General features: G+C 41.4%; 2 protein-coding genes across 4 annotated transcripts in view; one reads left to right on the top strand and one right to left on the bottom strand.

Annotated features, from left to right (window-relative positions):
• Positions 1–4,555, top strand: part of flt1 (fms related receptor tyrosine kinase 1) — a 32,202-nt gene extending 27,647 nt beyond the window's left edge. The window contains exons 18-30 of the mRNA XM_020645242.3: positions 340–444; positions 538–651; positions 786–874; positions 1,276–1,375; positions 1,459–1,556; positions 1,652–1,774; positions 2,248–2,359; positions 2,527–2,626; positions 2,827–2,932; positions 3,055–3,152; positions 3,247–3,316; positions 3,492–3,583; positions 3,845–4,555. Coding sequence (XP_020500898.2) covers positions 340–444; positions 538–651; positions 786–874; positions 1,276–1,375; positions 1,459–1,556; positions 1,652–1,774; positions 2,248–2,359; positions 2,527–2,626; positions 2,827–2,932; positions 3,055–3,152; positions 3,247–3,316; positions 3,492–3,583; positions 3,845–4,013 — 1,376 coding nt within the window. The 3' untranslated portion in view covers positions 4,014–4,555. The remainder of the gene's footprint in view (positions 1–339; positions 445–537; positions 652–785; positions 875–1,275; positions 1,376–1,458; positions 1,557–1,651; positions 1,775–2,247; positions 2,360–2,526; positions 2,627–2,826; positions 2,933–3,054; positions 3,153–3,246; positions 3,317–3,491; positions 3,584–3,844) is intronic.
• Positions 4,556–5,529: 974 nt separating this feature from the next.
• Positions 5,530–23,157, bottom strand: pan3 (poly(A) specific ribonuclease subunit PAN3). Of its 3 annotated transcripts, none has more exons than XM_020645266.3 (18): positions 22,417–23,152; positions 21,537–21,658; positions 20,188–20,260; positions 20,019–20,089; positions 19,736–19,886; positions 19,367–19,584; positions 18,833–18,937; positions 18,678–18,735; positions 17,987–18,148; positions 17,344–17,460; positions 15,492–15,593; positions 13,903–14,068; positions 13,535–13,622; positions 13,240–13,379; positions 11,981–12,110; positions 9,463–9,527; positions 8,901–9,039; positions 5,530–8,047 (listed from the first exon to the last, which is right to left on the bottom strand). In XM_020645266.3, exons 1-18 carry the CDS (start codon positions 22,757–22,759, stop codon positions 7,907–7,909), a joined length of 2,391 nt encoding a protein of 796 aa, XP_020500922.1. In that variant the 5' UTR covers positions 22,760–23,152; the 3' UTR covers positions 5,530–7,906. The 3 variants fall into 3 exon arrangements, with proteins under 3 accessions (XP_020500922.1, XP_020500929.1, XP_029135422.1); XM_020645273.3 differs by having other exon boundaries at positions 19,742–19,886; positions 22,417–23,150; XM_029279589.2 differs by lacking the exons at positions 5,530–8,047; positions 8,901–9,039; positions 9,463–9,527 and adding an exon at positions 9,554–10,560 and having other exon boundaries at positions 22,417–23,157.
• Positions 23,158–23,262: the final 105 nt, after the last annotated feature.

Raw genomic sequence — 23,262 nt, 5'->3', positions numbered from 1 at the left:
AGGGAAGGTATTTAAGATCACATAACTGATACGAGGACTTTCTCACAGGTCTTATCAGAGTATTATTGGGAGTGACTCTCATTCCATTAATCAGACTTTGTGTCTGTGTTGTCTGTGCTGAGCTAATCAACTCCAGCAAAGGGTGTGTGGACTGTGGTGATTGGAACTAATCAGATCTCACTGTCATCAGGGTGTGATTCAGTTAGATGGACTGCTGATGGGGGTCTTCTCTTATCAGCATCTCACGTTTCAGGATGGGTGATAGTACTAATTAATAAAGCTCTGTTAACTCAATTAGCCTCCTGTTCCCCTGTGACACCCTCTTTCCCCGTCTCTCAGGGAAACCTTTGGGCAGGGGGGCCTTTGGTAAGGTGATGCAGGCATCTGCGTTTGGTATGGACAACGCCACCAGCTGCAGCACAGTGGCTGTAAAGATGCTCAAAGGTGCGATTATTTTAAAGGTCTGAGAGAATAAAATGTCACATCTGTGGTAAAAAACATGTCACTTTTACATCTTTGCTGCCTTCTGTCCACTAGAGGGAGCCACAGCCAGCGAACACAAAGCACTCATGACAGAGCTAAAGATCCTCAACCACATCGGGCATCATCTAAATGTAGTCAACCTACTGGGAGCTTGCACCAAGCCAGGAGGTGTGTGTGTGCTCTGAACTACAAACACTATTTGATTTCTGTGTGTGTAGAGATAAAGCAACCTTGTTAATGCACAAGTGAGTATTTATGTGCTCTTCCAGTTGTCATAACTTGTGTGTTTTCTGTATGTGCAGGACCGCTGATGGTCATTGTCGAGTACTGCTGCTATGGAAATCTCTCTGCCTTCCTCAAGAGCAAGAGAGAAGTGTTTGTGAGCCAAATGGTGAGATCAGACTCAGCAGTAATCTTCAAACACGATCATAGACGATGTGACCAAAAGAAAGCTATACTGTACACTAAACTGGACCTTTATGGTGTGTACACAAGGTTCACACATGCCTTTGAGCCCCTCACTTCTCCTACCAGATGGGAAACAACAAAAAAAGGTCACCCTTTTGTGTTGCAGAATCATACTATTTGACACTCACTTCTGCAATCGTGTTGAGGTTTGAAGATGTTATCTGGTCTGAGCAGTTTTAGACACAACTGGGCTCAAGAGCAAAAACAAGTCCATGAGTCTGACAAGACATCATGTATCCAAAAGTTTAAATCCATCTTATTTTTGTAAGTTTCACTTTCTGTCGGCAATATTAAATATATATATTCTATTTCTTCCTATCTCAGGAGGATGGAGGAAAGAATGGAGGTCCAGGTTGTAGCACCTGCATGTCGGACAGCCAAAATAATATTAGAGATGAAAGAGACGAGACAGAGAATCACCAAGGTAACACAGTAGCTAAATAAACACTTTTTAATGTTGGTGCATAATCTCACTTTACATTGTGTTAACTCTCTTTCTCCATCTAGATCCAAAATCTTCCTCTAACTGTCCTTTATTCCTGGAGGATCTCATCTCCTTCAGCTTCCAGGTGGCGCGAGGAATGGAGTTTCTGGCCTCTCGCAAGGTCTAATACTTTACCTGTTGTGCTCTTGTAGACATGGTTGCAGGTACAAACATGTCATTATCGATTTATTTGTGTTCTTTGTCTTTGTACCTCAGTGTATTCACAGAGACCTAGCAGCCAGGAACATTTTGCTTTCTGACAATAAAGTGGTGAAAATCTGTGACTTCGGCCTGGCCAGAGACATCTACAAAGACCCCGACTACGTCCGCAAGGGAGATGTGAGTGTCTGAGCAATGTGGTTTCTAAATCCACTTCTTATACTGTATATTTACATTTAGAGGGGTAGACAAATATCAATTTGATATTTGACTTAAATCTTAAATTTGAGACATTCTTGCATTTGATTGTGATTATATTTTGTCTTTTAGATTTATGAGCTCAGTCGTTTTTTGGAAAACATTCAGATTATACTTATCAACTACTATTTTGGACATTTTGATTCCTGCTGGAAGACAATCATTACAGGCAAAAAGCTTCTTAAAAAAAGCCAAATACATGGAAAAAATCTCTAGAAAATTATGCATAAATAAATAAAAGAAATTCAAAGTCCCTTCAACCAATCAAAGTAAAGTTGTATTCAAACTAAGAAGACTTGTGCGTTCTGTAGCTGCTGTGTCCAACATTAACTCGTTCATTTTTCTTTGGATTCAAAAACACTTTTCCTCCACCCTGTGACCTGATTGGCTGACAGGCTCGTCTACCTCTGAAATGGATGTCTCCAGAGTCCATCTTTGACAAAGTGTTCACCACGCAGAGCGATGTGTGGTCCTTCGGCATTCTGCTGTGGGAGATCTTCTCTTTAGGTGACAGCTCTCTCTTACTGCACTTTAAAACAGAACTTGGGATCATTATAACCTATCCAATACAAAAGCCCTGCAAACAAAACAAAAAAACTCTAATCGGATTGACTGTGGTTTTATTTTGTGTGTGTTTACATATCAATGTATTGGTTTGTGTGTTTGTGCAACAGGAGCTTCTCCGTACCCTGGTCTCCACATTGATGAAGAGTTCTGCCATAGGCTGAAGGCGGGGACAAGAATGAGAGCCCCTGAATACAGCACACCTGAAATGTGGGTGGATATGTTCATACACTGATTAAAGCCTCAGGGGAGAAAGGGATGTAAACATTTAGCTTCATCTTCTAAAATACAGCCATTTTGCAACCTGACATGTGACATACAGAAAGCTCACAGAAACATACTTCAGGCAGAAGAGTATGACCAAAACCTTAAAAATGACATATACTTAATCTGTATGTTTGTGTGCACAGTTATAGCACGATGTTAGCGTGCTGGGAGGCGAGTCCCTCAGATAGGCCTACCTTCACTGACCTAGTGGAAACCCTGGGAGATTTGCTGCAAGCAAGGGTCCAGCAGGTAAGGCTTACTTTAGATCTTACAACCCAATGCATATCACAACATTTGTTTTGGCAAAAATAAGAAGACAAAGAGAGAAATAGTTCACAAATATTCCTGTATGGTGGTCTTCTCTTGAATAGGTCGGGAAGGATTATATTCCTTTGGGATCGCTCACAACGGGAGATAACGGTCGCAGTATGACTGTCAAAGAAAACCCCCTCGCAGTCACAAATCTGAGGTGAAGAAAAATCTGAAAGAAAATGAACAATTGCACAATTTAATGAGCAGCATGTTTCAAACTAATGTTTTGAATCTGAATCCAATCCATCCAGCTACATGAGGGGAATGGCCACACTTCAGATTTTTGAGGAGCTGCCCTTTGAGGAGCCAGAGAGCCCTGATGTAAGAAAAACACCTTCACTTCTTGCACACACACACACTACAAAATGCATCTTGCCTTTGTAGACACTGAATAACTTTGGGCTAAACAGATTAATAAAGATAAAGAGGGATTATCAAATGTGAATTTTCCGGGAAAACATCTGATAAGCGGCTTGTTGCATCCTCTCTGCCTCAGGATGAGCAGAGTGACAGCGGCATGGTCCTACCGTCTGAGGAGCTCAAGCATCTGACATGGAATAACAGTCCTAAGAACAGGAAACTCAGCAGGTGATGACATCTAATCTCTGACCTCCTCTTACCTCTTACCAGCCCATACGTCTCATCATATGTATATCCTCTCCGTGCACACACATACAAGTGTTTTCAGTTTAAAACGATTTCAATCTGTCGTCTTGTGGTATGTCTAAAAAGGGTGCAGACGTGTTGATTCTTTGAAGAAAACCCAGATGGATATTAGGATTGAATTTGTGAGCGCATGATTGCAGAATTAACTAACAAAAAAAAACAAATATCTGTTTGGCTCTTTAGATTTCTTTCCTTTCCTAAGTGCCGGGAGAACCAGGTGCCCTTCCTGTGCAATGGCATCAAAGGTCTCCGGGACAACGAGCCGTCCATCTTGCCATGTGACTGGGAGTCTGACGAGGGCGGCTCCCCTCCTCCGGACTACAACTCTGCTTTTCTCTACCCCTCCCTGTAGCATCCGTTCGTGTCTTTGTCAACTTTGAACAGGGTATAAATATATGTTCCTGCTCTTCATTTCAATCACAGCTTTCTTTCTGCTTTTACTGTTTGCATCCTCTACCTCGTTATAATGTCTGCAGGTGTTCTGCTCTCTTTTCCTCCCTAACCCAAACTTAACAAATCAACTCTCTGGATAGAACACATGGCTTAGCTTTTCTTCAGTTTCTATGTGCACTCAAGGTTCTTCAGTATTACCAAATATTATCCTGCATCACCTCACACAACCCCTTCCTGGAGCAGCTAAGTATTATGTGATAGTATACCTGTCTCATGCTGAATTATGCAGAATGTATTCACAGACCTGACTGCATTAGAGCTTTTTGTATTGGTACCTCATGTGCTGAGCTTTGTAAAGAGGAACACTGCTGTATGAATTATTTGTTTCTCCTGCACGGCGACTATATGCTGGAAAAAAAGTTATTATCCACTCATTTAGAATATTTGATGGTTAAACCCAATGTAGACTTACGTATTTATATGAATACTGTTATCATTTAATCGTGACTCGTTAATCATTTCTGTGCTTCAACTTTTTTTGGTCAAACGTTTGGAGTACCTCTGGCTTAAACATAAAAGCCATGCAATACAGGTATTCTGTCATGGTTGTAAAAATGTTCAGTTTTATTGAAACCGTTTGGGAAATACGCTGCTTCCCAACAGTATCACTGGACAACATATAAAATAAAACTCTCTGTGAGGTTCACAAACTACAGTTAAACTGACATCTGTTATAAAGCAGTCTAAATTTGATTAGATTACTTTGGTTTTAGTGTCCCGAACCACCTCACATCTGAGTTTACATTAAATATAAATATTAGTATGCCTAAATATAAAAGTTAAATCAGATCAGAATTTTACAAAAATCTGGGAACACATTTCCTTATGCTGTTTTTGAAATCTATTTTTTTGTCAACAAATAAATCCATTGAACAGATCAATCAGTTTAGGGAATTGTTTTCCCTCTATTCCTTTTCCACTGAATTTAGTATGGTTATTAAGTCGCAATTCCTGGACATCATTTCTTTCCCTGTCTTTTTAAAACTATTTTTGTGACCAAGATAAAGACCACATTATTTAGCAAAGAAGCTCAAACTAATTAATCATCAGTTGTAGCCCTTAAAAACACAAATCTGATAATACTGGCATCTTAATAACTTTATACATCTAGTATCAATTTGTGTCCACTTCACTGCATTTCAAAGTTTTGTTTTCAAGAGACGCTCCACATGCATCCACATCCTGGCTGCATGTTAACAGTTTCAGAAGCAGTCAGGTCCTCATAGACGAGAAAAGAGAAGGCTCAATAAATATTACAAAAATATTTAGGATTTCTTGCGTCAAACACAGTTTTCCTTTTTTCAGTTTTAAAATCAATGATCTTTGCATACGTTGCTATAAAGATGTCACAAAATAATATTACATCTCTCTATCAAAGGCCGTCATCGGTTTACAAAAAGTCAGGAGTCTGTGTATCTGTTTTGGTATTCTTTATTAAAATACTGCTGTACACACAAATATTGCAAAATTTGAGACAATGAACACAAGAGGGGCATAAAACATACTAAGATGGTGATTGTAGTTGTGTTGATGTGGGGGGGGGGGAGAAGAAGGTTGACACTAATTTTAACTGGAGTGTGTGTTGTGATGTGGAAGAAGGTGATATGAACACTGACATTGTGTAGGTCGTGTTGGAGGGCTTGTGTGTGTATGTGTGCGTATTTTTGTGTGTGTTTTGCGGATTTCCTTTTCTAAAGCACCACATTCACCAAAATATGTTTTTGTCTGTTCGTGTCACTAAAACAGAGGAAGTAGTACATGATCTAACTCACCCTGCACATTTGTTGCCCTCAAATACGGACCATGAAAAGCCAGGACACTGTTCTTGTTTAGTCTAACTTTCACTTCGACTCTTCTCTTAGCTAACGTGACGTTACCCTGTTTTCTTCTGATGTTTGACATTTTTGTCAAAATCTACCAATAACAAGGCACCAGTAGATTACTCAAGAACAGTGGTTTGACAGAGCTTGTTTGATCTCGTTATCTAGGTGAACCAGGTTTGCACCAAAGTCATTCAGTCAATTAGAAGACTGATTTTGAGAAAATATTCAAATCATCATCAGAGTATGAACTGTGCTTAAGGGCAACATGAAATCCCTCCCAGCATAATCTCCACAATGCCGTTTACTTCCTAAAACCTCGATCTGAAGACCCCACTCCACTGTAGCTCATCTATCTGACTGGACTGGGGGCGGCCGATGACAGTCAAACACATTCAATCATCCGGCCCCTCCAGCTGTTTGTCATCCTGAGAGAAATCCAAGCCATCCGAGTGAATGCATCAGCCTGGCTGCTGCATTGTCTCCAGCACATTTTTGTAAATCATGATCTTTAAAAGTCAAATTAAACAACAACAACAAAAAACAACTTTTGGTGCCCAGTGCCCTGTTCCTCTTCTCTCCTTTGCCCTTCATCCCGTTCCCCTACCTAAACCCCTGCTGGAATTGGTCCACAGAATAATAAAATGTTGAGGCAAAAATTAACTGCCCTCCAATTTCCCATCATGCATTTCTGCACAATATCTGAGCTAAGACAAAAACCAGCTAGAAAAATCACAAAAAAGCATCTCTTTTTCTTAAATGTAGAGGGGCCACGCCCCCTGAGGGGAAGTAAAGTTTAGGATAAAAGCAGAGAAGAAGAGGGGAGAGTAAGAGTGAGACAGAAAGGGGACATTTGGGGGTAGGGGGCACGGGTGGGGGGACAAAATAAGGACATTCCACAAAGAGGCAGCTGTGGCTCCACCTCAACAGAAGCCCCACCCGCAGGCTACACCCATTTGCTGGACAGCCAAATCAAAAGTCAAGTCAAAAGTCGACCTGTCCTCGAGCAGTTCACGTCACTGTGGTGTCCATTAACAAAAGGCGACTGCTGCTTTTGTAACAAACACTTGGTAGATGGTATCAGGAGAAGACACCCCTTTCTCAGTGCCAAGAAAAAAAAAACATGTTTCATCCCCATATCCCAACCCATGCCAGCCCACCCACCCACCCACCCACACCCATCACTCTCTCACATATGAGCCTGATGTTCCAGAATCTGCTGAACTAAAATGTTAGAAATTCATAGATTCTTCCAGTTTTAAGAAACCTTCCCACCCAGCCAAAGTGGTTTGTCCTTTCTGAAGGGGAACCAACAACCAAGGCGAAGGTGAGCTGGCACATTTCATTAAACAGGTGCCATCTCTCCTCAACTAGAGCCTTGAGTGGTGTGTCCCGTCTCTCAGTGCGTCACAATGAAGGGGTGTGGTCTCCAGACGGAAGAGAGATGCAAAGCTGGGTTTCTTTTTGTTTTTTTGTTTGTCATTTTTAATCTGCTCTGTTATTTATGTCCGTGTGTGTGACTTTAGCTCTCAGTACACCCTGTGGGCCACTCACACTTATTTATATAAAAAAAAAAAAAATTAAAATCTTAGTGCATCCTCCTCTGAAAAATAAACCCCAACTGTAGAAATAAACGATAAAAGCAGGAAAATGTTCAAAACCTCTTGGTTTGTTTCTCGTTTTGTTCCCCAAATCTAAAAAAATGTCCTCATACTCGTTTGTCACAGCTTCCATATTTGTCCTCGTTTCTTTTTGTTTACAATTTTCAGCTGCGGGGCTTAGGAAAACTAAAAAAAATACACTTTAGAAAAAGCCTTCCTGGTGGACAGGGTCAGTGTATGTGACTGAGGTTCACAAAGCCCCGCCCGGCTGCCTTAGCCATGCTGATGTCATCTCCATGAGCCTGGTCCTCCCCTGTAGTGCAATAGTGTGCTCCAGGTCCGGCAGTCCCACCCCGGGCCCAAAGAGAAAGCTACAGAGAACCGGAGGCAGAAGCCTGCAGCTCCTGGAAGGTACTGTCGAAGCAGCGCTTCAGGTCCGAGTAGGTCACAACCAGGACGCTTTTCTCATCTCGAGCCACCAGGCTGATCTTCTCAGGAACGCCCGCATCCAGCTGCAGAAACACAGAAACACACAGTTATTATTATTTTTTGGGGAAAACATTTTTTTTTATATGTTTGAATCAAAAATAAACTTTTTGGAATAAATATTATTACAAGTTTTGAGTAGGGTTGCCACAGGTAAGTTGGTTACTAATAAATCAGTTGTCAAAAAAAATAAATCAGCAATTTCCCGAGGAAATTAAGTTACTTTGCAAGCACAAACTGATTTTAATTATTTAGGAGTGGAGCCAGATGACACTCTTCATCTGCGATAAACACAATGCATATGTTATCAGTGAATTAATTATGTGGATATTAATACCACGTGTGTGAAGCTTTAAACCGCTTCACACTGTCACACTGAAAAGAGGAACAACAGAAGTGAGAAAAATACAATTTTGGAGAGATTAACAAGAACATTCAGTTGGTGTTTATTTTTAAACGAGTATTAGGGCTGTTTTGAATGTCTGGTTGGGTTTTAAATTGTGTTAACTGCTGGTAAACTATGAATTAGCGCCACCTCTTTTTTTGTTTAGCTCAGTGAAGCCAACAAGAAAATGACTTCTGATAGAATACTTCAAAAGGGATTGAAGGATTTTCAATTTCACTGCTTTTGCCTCTGACCAGCTGCTCACAGAACACCAAATGTCACTGATGGAAGCTGGCCAGTTACAGAGCTAATTTAACTCTCTCTCTCTTCTGCAATCTGTTGGAAATGTCATGCATGTCTTTTGATTTTTTTTTTTTTTCCAGTGCATATAAAGCATGAACAGATGTTCTTAAAGTAGGCCACTCTGCATATTTGACTAGATCATACACATTAAACAGTTTATTATCAAGAGCTGTGTAGATTAACAAACTGACTTTGTTGAGGCAGGAGACAATGTGGCTCAGGTCGATCCAGGGCGTCCCGGCTTCTGTCACCTGGTGAAACAGGTGATCCCGGAAAAGCTTCAACAGGTAGCGGTCGCCAGTCTCTGACCACGACGGGTCCTTTTGAAACCTAATGCAACAACCCAACATCAGAATCAGAATCAGCTTTATTGGCCATGTATACTTAAAAAAAAGACTCACACACACACACACACACACACACACACACACACACACACACACACACACACACACACACACACACACACACACACACACACACACACACACACACACACACACACACACACACACACACACACACACACACACACACACACACACACACACACACACACACACACACACACACACACACACACACACACACACACACACACACACACACACACGGCTAAATAAGACTATAGTGCTGTGGTGAGCAGTGCAAAATTGCATCTGTAACAGATGGTTAATATAGACCTGACATGTGACAGGATCCCTGAACTACAAGTCTCATGTACTGGTGGATGCGTGTGCAGTTGCTACTTACTCGGGCCGCTCGTTGATGGTGCCCAGTTTGGCCAACAGGCGGAAGAGACGGCCGTTTTGCACCTCCTGCAAGTAAACAATGATTACATGTAGTTTTTCTTACTTTATGGGACAGTTGGTGAGGAAGAGGTGGGAAGGAAGAGAGAAATGTATCACCTGCAACCAACGTCCTCTTAGAGAACACAACCTATCTGTTGTTTTGTTGGTGTAACCGTTCAACTTATGGATGCTCAAACATTTTCCGAAAAACACATCCCTGAAGTAGGTTTACACAGAGAGGAAATTCAGTGTGATTGAATCAGATTTTAAACTTACTGGGTGAAGCTTAAAGGGATAAGCCAAATAATGTTAGGACAGTCCTAATTTCTCCAGGAAAAAAAAAAACCCCACAGTAACAGAAATTAGCACAAACTAATAGACAAATATGGAATTTAACACAAATTGAAGAAAATATTCTTAATTTGCATTTAACACTACTGTGGGGTTATATGACTTTGTTTTCCAACACTGCAGGAAATTAATTAATTTAATTAATAGACAAACTAGCAAATAGATAAATGCTAACATGAAGAGAGAATGAAAAAACAAATTAAAATCCTTTCTTACACTATAAGGCAGGAAGTATGAGACACGTCTATCTTATAAATAAACATGGTTTAACACAAGATTTTTCATCACCGCAGGGAACACTGAAACTGAAACCTTTAGCATTTCACTTTTCAGTCGTACATGGTGCTGGACCGTTTCCTCACAGGTTCTAAAGGACACTTCCTCCTCACTGAAGTTAACCAGAAGAGGCAGTAAATTCTCCTAAAAACATTCAGTTTTCTATGAAGTCTCAACTGAACATTCATAGAAACCCAAGAATAACAGTGGTTATCTCCAACACCACAGATGACTTGATAAAAATCCTAAACACCAAACTGACTTCCCGAAGAGTTATGTCACCGTCTTATTGACTGTAATGTTTAGAGGTCAGTAGCAGTCATTCTGTCAACAGGTAGTAGCTCACCTTTCACTTCTGTAGATCTAATTTACCCATGCCTCTCCTCTCTCTTCCTCCTCTCTGCCTGTCTCACCCTGTCAAACGTTTTCTGCACTGTTGGACAAAGTGAAAAGGATTGAAAACCAGCCTACTATGTTTTCTTGCTTATTGTGGGGAAAAGTTTACCACCATTGGATTTCTATCAACAATTCAGGGCGATCTAACTTTTCCATACAAAGTCGTTTTGTAGGCAGCATCTTAAGACACTCCCACATAAGCAACAACACTTGATGTTTGGAGATGAAGACTACACTAACTGTCTTCAAGTAAGAATACACATGTTGTAGTAACCAGGACTATCATGGAGCCAAGTTTCTTGGCTTGTCTTGTAGTCACAGCTACACAGACGGACTTAAAACAATCTGTTAGACGATATAAACTCAGTTCATGTGATGCAAGGAAACAGGAGTTCCCCTACCAATGTTATGAATAATTAAACTTTTTAAAGTCTGTTTCATCCTAACACTAGCAAGCAGCCATCTACAGATAACAGGCTGATGTGAAGAAACACAAACAGCAGGAACAAATGGAGTGTGCTGAAATACTGTAGGCGAGCTGAAACAGATGGGGATCATTTCATTTACTTATATATGCATGATGATGACAGTGGTCCTTTTGTCCTTTTCTTGTTTTAATGTCTAGAAGATGAAGTAAAAAAAAAAGCTGGTTCAATCCTGACAGCAATGATGTAAGATGTCCTTGTTATTGAGCCTGAGGGTCATTCATTATAGTTCACATTCAATCATGCGTTTGAAAGGCAAACACTTCTGTTGTGTCGGGCTGTTAGCTGCTGGAATTGGTTGAAAGATGCATCCATGTTGAATTGAGTTAGGAGTTATAAGGGATATCAAAAAACAGGGTTCAAACCTCTGTATCAGGCAAAGAACAACATCGCTAATGTCCCCTTGTACATTCTTCTTACGCTTAATGCATGGAAGACTTGGTAACCAGGCCATGCCCTTAGCAACAGCACGACATGAGCAGATCACATATGTTTGATTAAAGAAACTAACATTTTGTCTGTAGCATGTTTGATTACTATAGAGTTACATTTCCGAACCATATGTTGCTCTTCTCTTGTGAGCCCTGCTGGACATTGGATAGAGGCAGAAACAGAAATCATCGTTTGCATCAGATTGTGGTAAAAACCCAAACTACATTGTTCTTGTGAAATGTGTTCAGGGGTGTCGGTATGTAAAGGGGAAGTAAGGGCAGTAACGAGAAAATGAAATGAAGGTCGGCTGTTTCACATATTTAAAGCCTAACATGGGGAAGCTTACCTCAAGGCGAGACTGCAAAGCCTATAATATACCCTACAACATCCTGTGTGCAAACAACTTCCCTCTTAGCGCACCAAAACATGCCCTATTTCTAACTATTACACAAGAAAATTACAGCATTACTGTGAGTGCTCACGCATGCTTTCTGTGACTTTGAACATTTTTGTGGACGTACTGCAGTGCCCTCCACATACCTTGGCCAGGTCCTCCTCGATGACATCATTCCTCATCTGCGATGCATCAAGTTGTGTGTAGAATCGAGCTCCGATCATTGGCATGATGTCATTGACGCTGCGCAGACGAGACTGTTCAGTCAGCAGATACCTGCATGTTAACAAACACATTCGAGTTTGTCTTCATACATGTGAGAAAGGCTGAGTACTTCTGTACAACGTATTGATTTTATGCCAACTCTCAGTCTTGAAGCAGAGTTTTAATAGGTATTATAATCTGCACTACACAATGGGTGATGAAGTAAATACCAGCTCTTCAAACCACCTCTAAATTTGATTTTAAAAAAAGACACTGACTTCAGAAGTTTAAATGTGAAAGCGTCAATATAATCATGAAGCGCCAATTCATAACAAGGGCTTTCTCGAGACGCTTTACAAAAAAGCATATGGGATAATATGCAGGCAGGATTTCTCCTTTGTATTCCTTGTGTTCCTGTTGTCCACACTTCCTTGCCGCTGAGGTCGGCTGCAGGCTGTGCATTACAATATTTCAAGGTGCTAAGTCAAGAGGATACCCAGCTCGCTTATTAAAGCAAGTTGATGCTGCAGACGTCCTTATCAAGCAATGTTAGAAAACCTCGAAACATTCATCAGACATTCAGTATCTGACCAATGACTAAAAGTTCAAAAGATCTGCAGAACAACATAATTTGTATCCTACACGACTGAAATTCTGACCTTTATTGGTTATAGTCTTAAACTTGATGGGACAAGCTAGAGAAGTTGTAAAACTGGGAATTTGTTCTAACCATGTCATTTTTGAAACATTAAAAACTGCTGCACCATGGTAAACAAATAAAGGGCGTGCAGCTAAAGATCAACACTTTGTTGTTCACACAGAATGTCAATATTTACAGATTCCAATAGAAATCATTTGTGAACGGGGTATTTTTGTTTGCGTATTAAGTCTCTGTAACATGTGAAGTGAACCATTCAATGGAGGAACTGAAAGGGGGCAGTATGGAGAGATCCTGCTTGTACTGTGGTAAACTTCTACTAATAGAAATATGAAAATATACTCTGCAATGCACTAACCTGAACTGTTGGGCTGGGACTATGTTTGTGGTGTGATTAATATGAATAAGCCTACGTGTTGCCAGCAAGGCAAAGAATGAATATTGATAGAGAGGATGTTCACAGAACTTTCCAGTTAGCTACAGACACGTGGTCCCTGTTCAAAATGACAGACACGTCATGCTGTGCTGCCTTCTTTTTCTTACAGAATGAGGTTTTTGAGGTCTGAAGAGTAGTTGATGGACACCAGCTCCATGGCCTTCTGCAGGTTCTCCCTTTGAATGCCAGCCAGGGAGTTACAAGCCAGTGCCAGCACAACCTTGCCCAGTGACACTAGGTCCGCTTGCTACACGACAAAACACACATAAATAACAAAAACAGTGATCAGAAAAAGTGCTCTGTGGTATTTGAAAAGCCATGCCAAAGTTGTTAAGCAGCTGTAGAACCCTTATGGGATTTATTTTGATGGTTACCTGTCAAGAACTAGATCAAAGTAAGTACCTGGTACTGAGGCATCAGGGCGAGATGATTTGTCTGACTGCTGTCAAACGTTAAGACATCAAACACCCCAACACAGTTCACCCGTAGCCTAAAAAGAAAGAAGAGCATTAACATGAGTAGATTGTTCACATGTCTGTATTAAGTTTGCACATTCACATTGACGTGAAAAAAAGTAATCATCACCTGAAAAAAGTCTTCTGCTTTTCATGAATTTACAGTCATATCTAGACTTTCTGAACAGAAAATATAAAATCACACTGTTCTGTGTGCCACTATGTACGGATACTTGCGATAAGCTGTTATCTACAGCAATCAGCATCCATGCTAAATAACGACAAGTCTACTGAGGTGGTAAAGTGTGTGTGTACCTGGTCTTGCCAGTAATAAGAATCTTGCTGGGGTCCATGACGCGGCATGCCAGGCCGGCAGTGTGGATGGTTCGCAGGGCAGAGCTCAGCTGGACGATGTAGGCCCAAATCAGAGACTCTGGAAGCAGACCTGCATGCTGCCGTGGAGGGGGAGGTTCATGTTGTCCTGCACACAAAGAGATGCTTTATCACACACAATGCAGCCTGAAGGTCAAAATGCTACTTCTGAAATAAACCTCAGACTGTCGCTGACTTCTATCTGATAAAGAAAAAAAAACATCTCCCCCATTTGTGATAGCACTAAGATATTTCATTCACAGTCAGCTTGACCTAAACATTCTTATCTATTCAGCTGCTGGTTTTCTGAATGAACTGATTTATCCAAACATAATAATCACCAGAAACCCCCATTGTTCCGTCTTTAAATCACTTCATTTGTCTTGCCGAAAGTTCAAATAAATATTGAACTTACAATCTTTAAAAGTGGAATCCATAAAAATGTGATTCCTGACATGTTTGACTTTCCTAAAATATTTTTTCAAAATGTAATTGTAATTTTTTCTTTTGATTGGCTTACCCTTTCAGTCTCATGAAAGAAATATGGCCATATAAATTCAGCCCACTATTCTCAGAAACCATTGTTTATTATCATGCATTCTTACATTTTTCTGCAACACTAAACAACATAACGAATGGGCAATTTTACTCAGGCAGCAGTGTTAGGGTGTGAACAGCTCTACAAAAGCCACAATTTCACACTGAGAATGCTTGTGCTGACTTTGTTTGCTCATCAATAAGCCAATCCAGACAGAAATATGGCTGCACTATGTGATCCAGGGCTTTAGAGCTATTAATCAAGTGTGTTACCCTGCACTGTTCCACAGATACATACATCATAGTGAGATCCAAATGTTTCTTTAAGACTAGACAAAGGCAATGGTCTGTGTGGTTTTGCTTCCTCTGTCTGTATCCCTATAGGTGTGCCTTACAGCAGCTGTCCTAGGATCAGTTTCAGCCACAAGTCCCCATGGCTGTGGCACACACAAACCCATGCACGCATGCTAACCGTCAAAGTAAGACAGTTTCTGAACATGTGACTCTTCTTTGACATGTCAAAACATCAACATGGGGCATTGTAGACCTTTTACCTTCTTGGAAAAAATGCCTTTATTTCAAGTCAACCGTGTGGCTTTGTGTGGAACAATCTAAGCAGTTTGAAGATTTATTTTTTGGGCTTTTTCGTGCCTTTAATTCAGAGAGAGGACAGTGGATAGAGTCAGGGGAATGACATCCGGAAAGGGGCCACGGGTGGAAGCGAAACCGGGCCTAACGCTCAAGACGAGAGTCTCAACACATGGGACGCGCGCCCTGCCACTGCGCCACCAGCACGCCCCAATCTAAGCAGATCAAAGGCACATCCGAGAGTAACTTCACGCAATGAACACACATACTGTTACAGACCCAGGCCTATGACCTGATTAGCAAGCATGTAAAAAATACTGTAAACAAACACACGATTTGTGAAGCAGGGTTTGTAGAGGTGATGCTGGGTCTATTTCAATGTGAAGGGAGGAGGCAGATCAACTCACCCCACTTCCTCTTGGTGAAGTACGAGTCTGCTGCTGGGTCATTGAAGTGTCTGCTGAACATGGTTTCGGCACCCGCATGGAAGTCATAGGAGAAGACCAATGCTAGACGGGAAAAAGTTGGTTTTAGAAAGGTTAGGGCTTCTTTTCCAGCACACTAGTGGCTCCTGTTGCTTAGAACAGGCACTTCCTCTTTTTGGTTCACAATGCAGCTAGTACCTGCGATCTGTACACCAGGTTCTATCAGAGCATCATAGCAACACAGCTTGAGAAGGGCAGAATTTTTTTTTAAAAAGCAACAGATTTAAGAAATTAATTCAAAGATATTTCAATTTTTTTTATATGACTTGGTTTTTATGCAATGTCCTGCATGGTTGTTAACCTGTTTGGCACCTAAATTGTGTTTTTATGCCCTCTGTGCATGGGAAGTTCCCCTAGGGATAATAAAGGTTTCATTCATTTAATCCCTGCAGCCTTTTCCCAACCTTGCAATGTTCCATTCTCTGACCAATGAAACAAACAAACCCACAACCAAAATTATGTACATGTACAAATTCCCTCCTTTGATATTCAATATATTGATCCCCTTCTGTCTGCAATGTTATATAAACTTCAAAGAGTACAGTGAACTAGGTCTTTAATGGATTTGGAAAGCTGTATGCTAGAGACTTATTTGTCTGCAGTGAAATAGACAGCTGAGCCTGGTTTCACTATTTTCTTTCATGGTCTACCAAATCTGACCTTAAGGCAGTGTCTTTATCAAGAGTCTATAAAGTAAATCTATATTGAAAACTATCCAATACCTGATCACTTCTAGTGTTTGTTTATCCATGCTGAAAAATGATGGCCATCCAACTTAACCACTTTCTGGTGCCTTGTGTTGTATATCTATTGACCAATCATAGGCTGCATTCTTAACTTTCCACCAACCAGAGGCTCATGTGAGTCAGTGTTGATCTCAAAGAGTGTTTGTAAAGTGAGATAGTAATATCTCCATCTGTGATGAAGAAGTGGAACCACACTGACCTATTAACTGATGTGTAGATTATTCTTTGTGCAATTGGATGACATTAAAATGAGAAATTGACAAACAGCAATGTGTAATGGGTTACAGCGGCCAGTGGCAGCCAAAGCACGAGACCGGCCTGTCAGCAGCAGCCGTCTCGCCGCAATATTTATATTTTTTCGCCATTATCAACTTTCTCCACAGAGCCTGTTAGCATAGCTTCCAAGCAATATGGCGGACGTTAAGTTTCGATTCTAGGAGAGAGTTCCCACCCACTGATCTGTGATTGGTCTGTAGCTTTAGTGGTCGAAAATTTGAGGAACTAGCGTTGAAGTTTCACCCCGCTGACCGCAACAGCTTCCAGCGATGCAAAATGACGATTTTTGCGTCACTGGAAGATCCTTTTCAGACGTAGAAATACAAAGATTTCCCATCTCAGGGGAAAATGAGGGCGGGATGCACGACCATTCAAAAATACTACCAGGTTTCTAATGATACAAAGCTTAATGCAAATGGGTGAAGTATCCCTTTAAGTGAGCTGCCCCATGCAGTAAAAAAAAAAAAGGCAAAAGAATTAAATATTTTTTCGTTTATCAAATCATTCCCTTTTGTACTTGCTCAAGTGTTTGAATCCAATAATAAAACCACATGGTTTTCTCTCCTCCTCTCCATTTTTTCAGCGTTTTTAGATGCATACAAAGTACAGTAGAAGTAAAACTAACGATACCATTCTGCAGAAGACCAACATTAGCATTGATAAATAAAATACCCCCAGACAACAAAAACAAGGAATTACATCCACAAACGAGTCCTACACATAAAAAGTGTTAATACACAATAAACACTCACAGTGGTCTCCGAAGGCCTTTGTGGTGAAGACCTCCCTCAGTGTTACAGAGTTCGAGTGCTGAATCTTCTTCCACATGTCCACCAGCATCATGCACTTGGTGTTAACGAGGCGGAAACCTGGACAGATTTAACAAAAACACAACAGACATACAGGCAATTAGAAATTTTCGAAGAAGTCTCACAATGTCACAAAATCCTGTGTTACCTTTCACTACAGACACGGTGCTGCTTGCTATTGCAGAAAATAATGGTGTGGATTATATTCTTTATTATTGGGTCTTCAGCAGTGCATTGTTTATCTTTTAACAGAAACACAGTAAAGAGAAGCCATTACCTTGTGTTGTTGTAGAAAAGAATTACCATTATGGTTCATATATTTTGACTAACTTAACCTATTTTAAATGCAGTTTTAGATTCTCTAGTTTATTGTCTCAAAATATGCATTGGTTTAATTGGAAAATGGGGTGTAGGAGAAAGTCGTCTTTGATACAAGTGTGCTTTGGAAGCATGTGATAGTCACCACTTGTTGCTTCTCATCTCATAAAGTTACCTTCAGAGTCATGCTTAACTTATTTGCCACAGTGTCTATTTTGGATGTGTGGCATTTCTCTGAAAGAACATTTCTGATCATCACATTTCTCACCGTGTATCCTCCTCAGGCAGTAAGGCAGATCATCCTTGCTGTTGACCGCCTTGTAGCAGGAGGTGATGTAGCTGAAGTTGCTGGTCTTCTGCATGCGGTTCGGAGGGGGGAGGGCCTCGAGAGGAAACAGGCTGTGGTAACTGTCCACCTCAGATGGTACATCTGCCAGATAGAAGTAGTTTCACAGTTTCAGAGGAGTGAAAAAAATACACAAACACATGCAATCTCAAACTATTCCAATGACTCTGAGCAGGCTGTAGATCATAACTCAAAAACAATTACTTGTTTACACCAATACTGAACCAGTTCAAGAGTACAAATAACCTTTATGATTTGTTTCACATATTCTTGCCATACTGTCTAACTGTTAAGAATTGTAACCAATACTGTGTGACAGAAAAAGAACCTGTGGGTTATTGTAAGCACACCCCACAGAGACCACAAACATCATATTTCAACAGTCTTTCACGTTGACATGAGGAAGTCATCTCCACAGTGGTTTCAGCAAGCAATGGAGGTTTGTTTACTCGGAAACCAACACTAGAGCAACATACTGGTCTTCGTCTGATACAGACAACAGCTAACATGAGTTGTGAAATGTTCTTAATACAAGAGTTCATGATTCTGCAGCACATGGAAGTAATAATAGGATAAATTACTCTTTGTTGTGACGTTACAGAAGACCCTTTACCTGGGTTCTCTGAGTGGTCAATCTGGGCCATGGTTATCAGATGTCTGTTTATCAATTCCTGGAAAAGAAATGAAGGTAGTCACATCAGACATTGTTCCCCAGATAAGACACACAGATATTTAGCGTGGAACAAAATATAACTGAGTGGAAACTACCTGTCGTAGCTCATCAGCCATGAAGAAGGATGGGGCATTTGCTTTTGGCTGCATGTAAGCCACATGGGGAGCAGTGGGGGGATAGATATGGTATGTAGGAAACACCTGCAATGAAACCAGAAAGACACAACTTCCCATTTATTGAGAATCGAAAACCAGTGGCACCAAACATGTATTATTTTTTGCATAAGCTCACGACATAAGCGACACAAATGAATTTAATGGAACAAGTCTTTTAGTCTTTGGAGTTAAATATACAACGCAATATAAAAGTCACATTATAACTCTAGAATTTGCTTAATGCATTTTTGTTTTGGGGGGGAGGTGTGTTTTTTATTAAGCTAACAGACTGTTGTGTGCTGCAGTTGAGGAGCCAACACTCTTGAAACCAAAAGAAAACTCAGATTGCGTCAAATTTAAAAGCAGTGTCTCTGCTTTCATCCAATGTTTACACTTTGAAACTCTTGTAGAGTATACCTAGATTTGGCCTACAAGTACTTCCTGACTAAAATAAGAGTAGGACCCATAACATACCATCCCAGCCATGGGTGCCGGCGTGTTGTCTGTGTAGAAGTAGGTGGTCCCCCCTACAGTCTCTTTCTGGATTATATGAGTATTTGGGTCGGACGCAGTGGTGGGTACCATGTAGTTGGCAGGGTTTGGGGTGTGGCTCCGCCGACGGGGAGCAGGTGAGCTATGTGGCGTAATTTTTGGGGAGTGGAGAGGTGAAGAACCTGCAGACAGGGACATACCTAAAATTGGAGACAAAAAATAACTTACTTACTAAACTGCTCAATTTCAGAGCTCAATGTGGAAAACAAAACAAAGCCATGTTAAAGTTAGATCAAAACATGTAAAAAAAATAAATTAAAAAAAAGTGTGATTTATCAATTGGGAATTCACCATCACCTGGAGCCAGTGCAGCAGCTGTGGAGCTGCTGAGGCCCGGATGTGGGAAGATAGGCGAGGGGAAGGCCTGGACAGTGGACTGAGCCATGGTGGCCATGCGTGGAGCTCCTTTAGGGATGAACTCACTTGCTGCTGGGTTAGGAGCCTGGTGGCACAAGGACACGTGTAAGAATTCAATGACATTAATGTACCACTTCTGTTAGTTTAAATTCAGAAAAAGGAAGGAAATTAAGCAATCATAAATCACAAAAGTTAAAATGGATAGATGTGTGATCACCTTTCTCCTTTGGGAAATGCTAAGAGCACCAAAATCACTGAACAGTGAGGATGTCGGGGAATTCACTGAATCTGCAGGAGGCCAAAGGGTGTAAGAAGTTAAGTAGTGCCACCTTCAGTATTCAAACAATGTGTACTACTCTACATACGTAGTGTGGTAGGGGAATTACCATGAGCGCTGTGGCTGAAATTCTTGGCACCATCATTTAGTAGACTGGGAGAGCTGCTGCTGGTCGTCATTCGCTAAATAGGACAACATTAAGAACAGATGTGTTACAGAAGGTATTCTAGTTTTAAAGGGTTTACTAATACTACTAACTTCATCTTGTGATATGATAACGTGAATAAAAAAGGGAATGACTGAGATCCAAAAGTGTCATGCGGCATGCCACTTAGGAAACGGCAGCATGTGCCCAAAGTCAGCAGCATGTGCTCAAGTTCAGTAGCGTGTGCTGTGGCCGATAGCATGTCGCAAGGGGGCCGGCAGTATGTGGTGGTCAGTAGAATGTATGCCACTCGTCTGTCACAGCAGTACAGCCTATCTTCCACCACCATGATGGAGAGATACATATAAATTAATACCATTGGTCTTGGTTTAAGGCACGTAAATGTTACTGCCGTAAACACACAAATATACATTTTTTGTCTTTATTAACTACATAAGTGCAACATGGTGATATTGTTTAATCAATTGAACGTTGCCCTCTTTTGTATCTTGAAAGTTGTTTCATGTGTGTGATGATGGTAAAGAAAAGTCATTGGCGTATCCTTGCCGATGATACCAGTAAGCTGGGAGCAAAGCTTATCCAAGCAGGGGCGCGCTGGTGGCGCCATGGTTAGGGCGCGTGCCCCATGTATTGAGGCTGTCGTCTCAAGCGGGTGGCCCGGCTTCGCATCCCACCTGTGGCTTCTTTCCCGCATGTCGTTGCCCACTCTCTCTCCCTGATTTCCAACTCTATCCACTGTTCTATCTCTCCATTAAAAAAAGGCATAAAAAGCCCAAAAATAAATCTTTAAAATAAAAAAAAGTCATAAGTAAGCATGGTCTACCACTGGTGGTGGAAAGTAGTCGGTACTGTTGTGACTGACAAAAGGCATACCAAGGCACAAGCTGCACAGCTAATAGCACATGTCAGTAAACTTCAGCACATGCTGCTGCTCCCTAAGTGGCGCGCCACTTTTCCATGTTGGCGCTGATGAAGAAAGTAACTTTTTGTTTACAAATATATTACAATACAAAATACTTTCAATATTTTAAATAAATAAATGATTCAAGTGTACTGTGTAATTTTACATTATTCTATTTTTATTTAAATGATGTAAATATGTTTGATCTGTTTTTAACTTCTATTTTTAATAAGTATATTCCCGTCCCCCTGTTTTCTGGAGCTGCTGTAATGCACATCTTTATCTTCAAGGACAGCAAAATAATGTGACCAGATAAGAAGAAAGAAATGTGCAATGCAATTTTTTAAAATCACACTGAGGATTGTAAATCCACTTTCCCCCCTTTTTGTACCTGCATCATGGAGTATTTTGACTCTGCTGGGCTTCCAAAGCCATTGACCCCGATAAAGCTGCTGCTGAAGTAAGAGTTGGTAAGATTGGCATCACTCAGGGTTGTGCCTTCAATTCCTGGGACTGTGGATGACAAAAACAAATGTTTTAGGATTGATAACCAATGACTTTCCTGCCCTTCGAAAGAAATGGTGGGAAAGCGTGCGTTTGAGTGTCAGCATGGGTAAACACTTCCAAGACTGCAGCATGCAGCACAACAATACCTGGGTTTAAGTTTTAAAACATAAAGTTGGTTACTTGATGTTTGTTTACGTTGAGGAACACATCCAGTGAACAACTAGTGTAGCTGTGATACTTTTATAAACACTAAACTTTCATCCTGACAGCCCCTCTTCAGGGCGCAGAAACAACATAGAACTGCACTTTAAGCAATAGCGAAAAAACGTGACAAAACACATGTTGCATTTAATTAAAAGTGGCCAATAATAGGCTGATTAACTGAAGCTAACTAGCTGGCTAATTGCTACACAGGCTAAATGTCGTGGGTCGTGTATTCTGCCCACTCACAGCTGTCACACTAAACACGAGCCTCCCCCGTGGACTGCAACACGTTGATAATGTTGTGAGTTGTTTTTTACAGCACTTGTTCACACCACTTGTAGTAAAAAGAAAAAAGCTTTGCATGGGACAGCTCACGATAAAGCTGCACATGGGAAAGCTTTGAGCAGTGTTTGGCACGCAACAGTACCCCACGTTGTTGTGAGGCCTCAGTGAATCCCCGGGCTAAATTTGAACAAAGCCAAACAAGGCCCCAAAAAAGTAAAGTCACAGTCAGTCACTGTGTTTGCGGCCTTGTGTGTTTTTTTGTAATTGACACTTACTTGTTAACAGCTGCCCCTCCAGAGAAGTGCCTGCAGGCCCCAATGGTTCGTTCTTCTTGGGCACAGGGGTCCCCCCGCCTGGACAGGCCGCTGTGGAGCCACCCAGGGAATACCCCCCTGGCGTCCCGCCACCCGCAGTCATGGACAACGGGACAGGGCTGCCGCCGCCGCCGCCTCCGTGCAGTGGTAACCCAGCCATGGACGGATCTTCGTGCAGAAACTGACACTCTTCTCCATAAAAGCAGGTTTTATCTTTCGCGTAGTATCGGCAAAACTTCACCTTGACGTTGGGTATCCCGACACCCCCGAGCGGAGCAGCTGAAGCTGGGAGTCCACTGTTCATGGCACCGCTGCTGCCGCCGCCGCTGCTGCCGGAAGATACTCAAACATAGAGAGACGCAGATAGCTGGCGAGCTAGCCAGCTAGCCTGCAGACGCCTTTTCCCCCCCTAAAAAAATATAACTTCAGCTGGTAATAAACACTAAATACGCTACAGCACTCACATTATAAGGCTATGATGCATTTGGTTTACGAAAATCTCAGTGCATGCGCGGAGTCCTGGTCGTCGTTGTTGTCGCTATCCATGCAGCTGCCCTCTTCGTAAAGTAGCCTGTTGTTGTTTTTGCTTTGCAGTCCGGCTTGCTCTGCTAGGCACCAGATAGCATAGCTTTGCATTGTGGGTACCAGCGTTTGCAGCGTTTACCTGCTGCACATGCAAGCTGCAAATTGAAGTTGGTGCATGATGGAGGGAAAGCAACTGGAAAATGTAGCTGAAGGAAGTTGACATCCATTTAAAGCACTTTTTTTTTTTTTGCATTTTGATTCCTTTCATTTTGCATTCCCTTG

Source organism: Labrus bergylta, chromosome 20 (assembly GCF_963930695.1).
Source record: "Labrus bergylta chromosome 20, fLabBer1.1, whole genome shotgun sequence".
NCBI lineage: Eukaryota > Metazoa > Chordata > Actinopteri > Labriformes > Labridae > Labrus > Labrus bergylta.
This window is presented reverse-complemented; position numbering and strand designations above follow the sequence as displayed.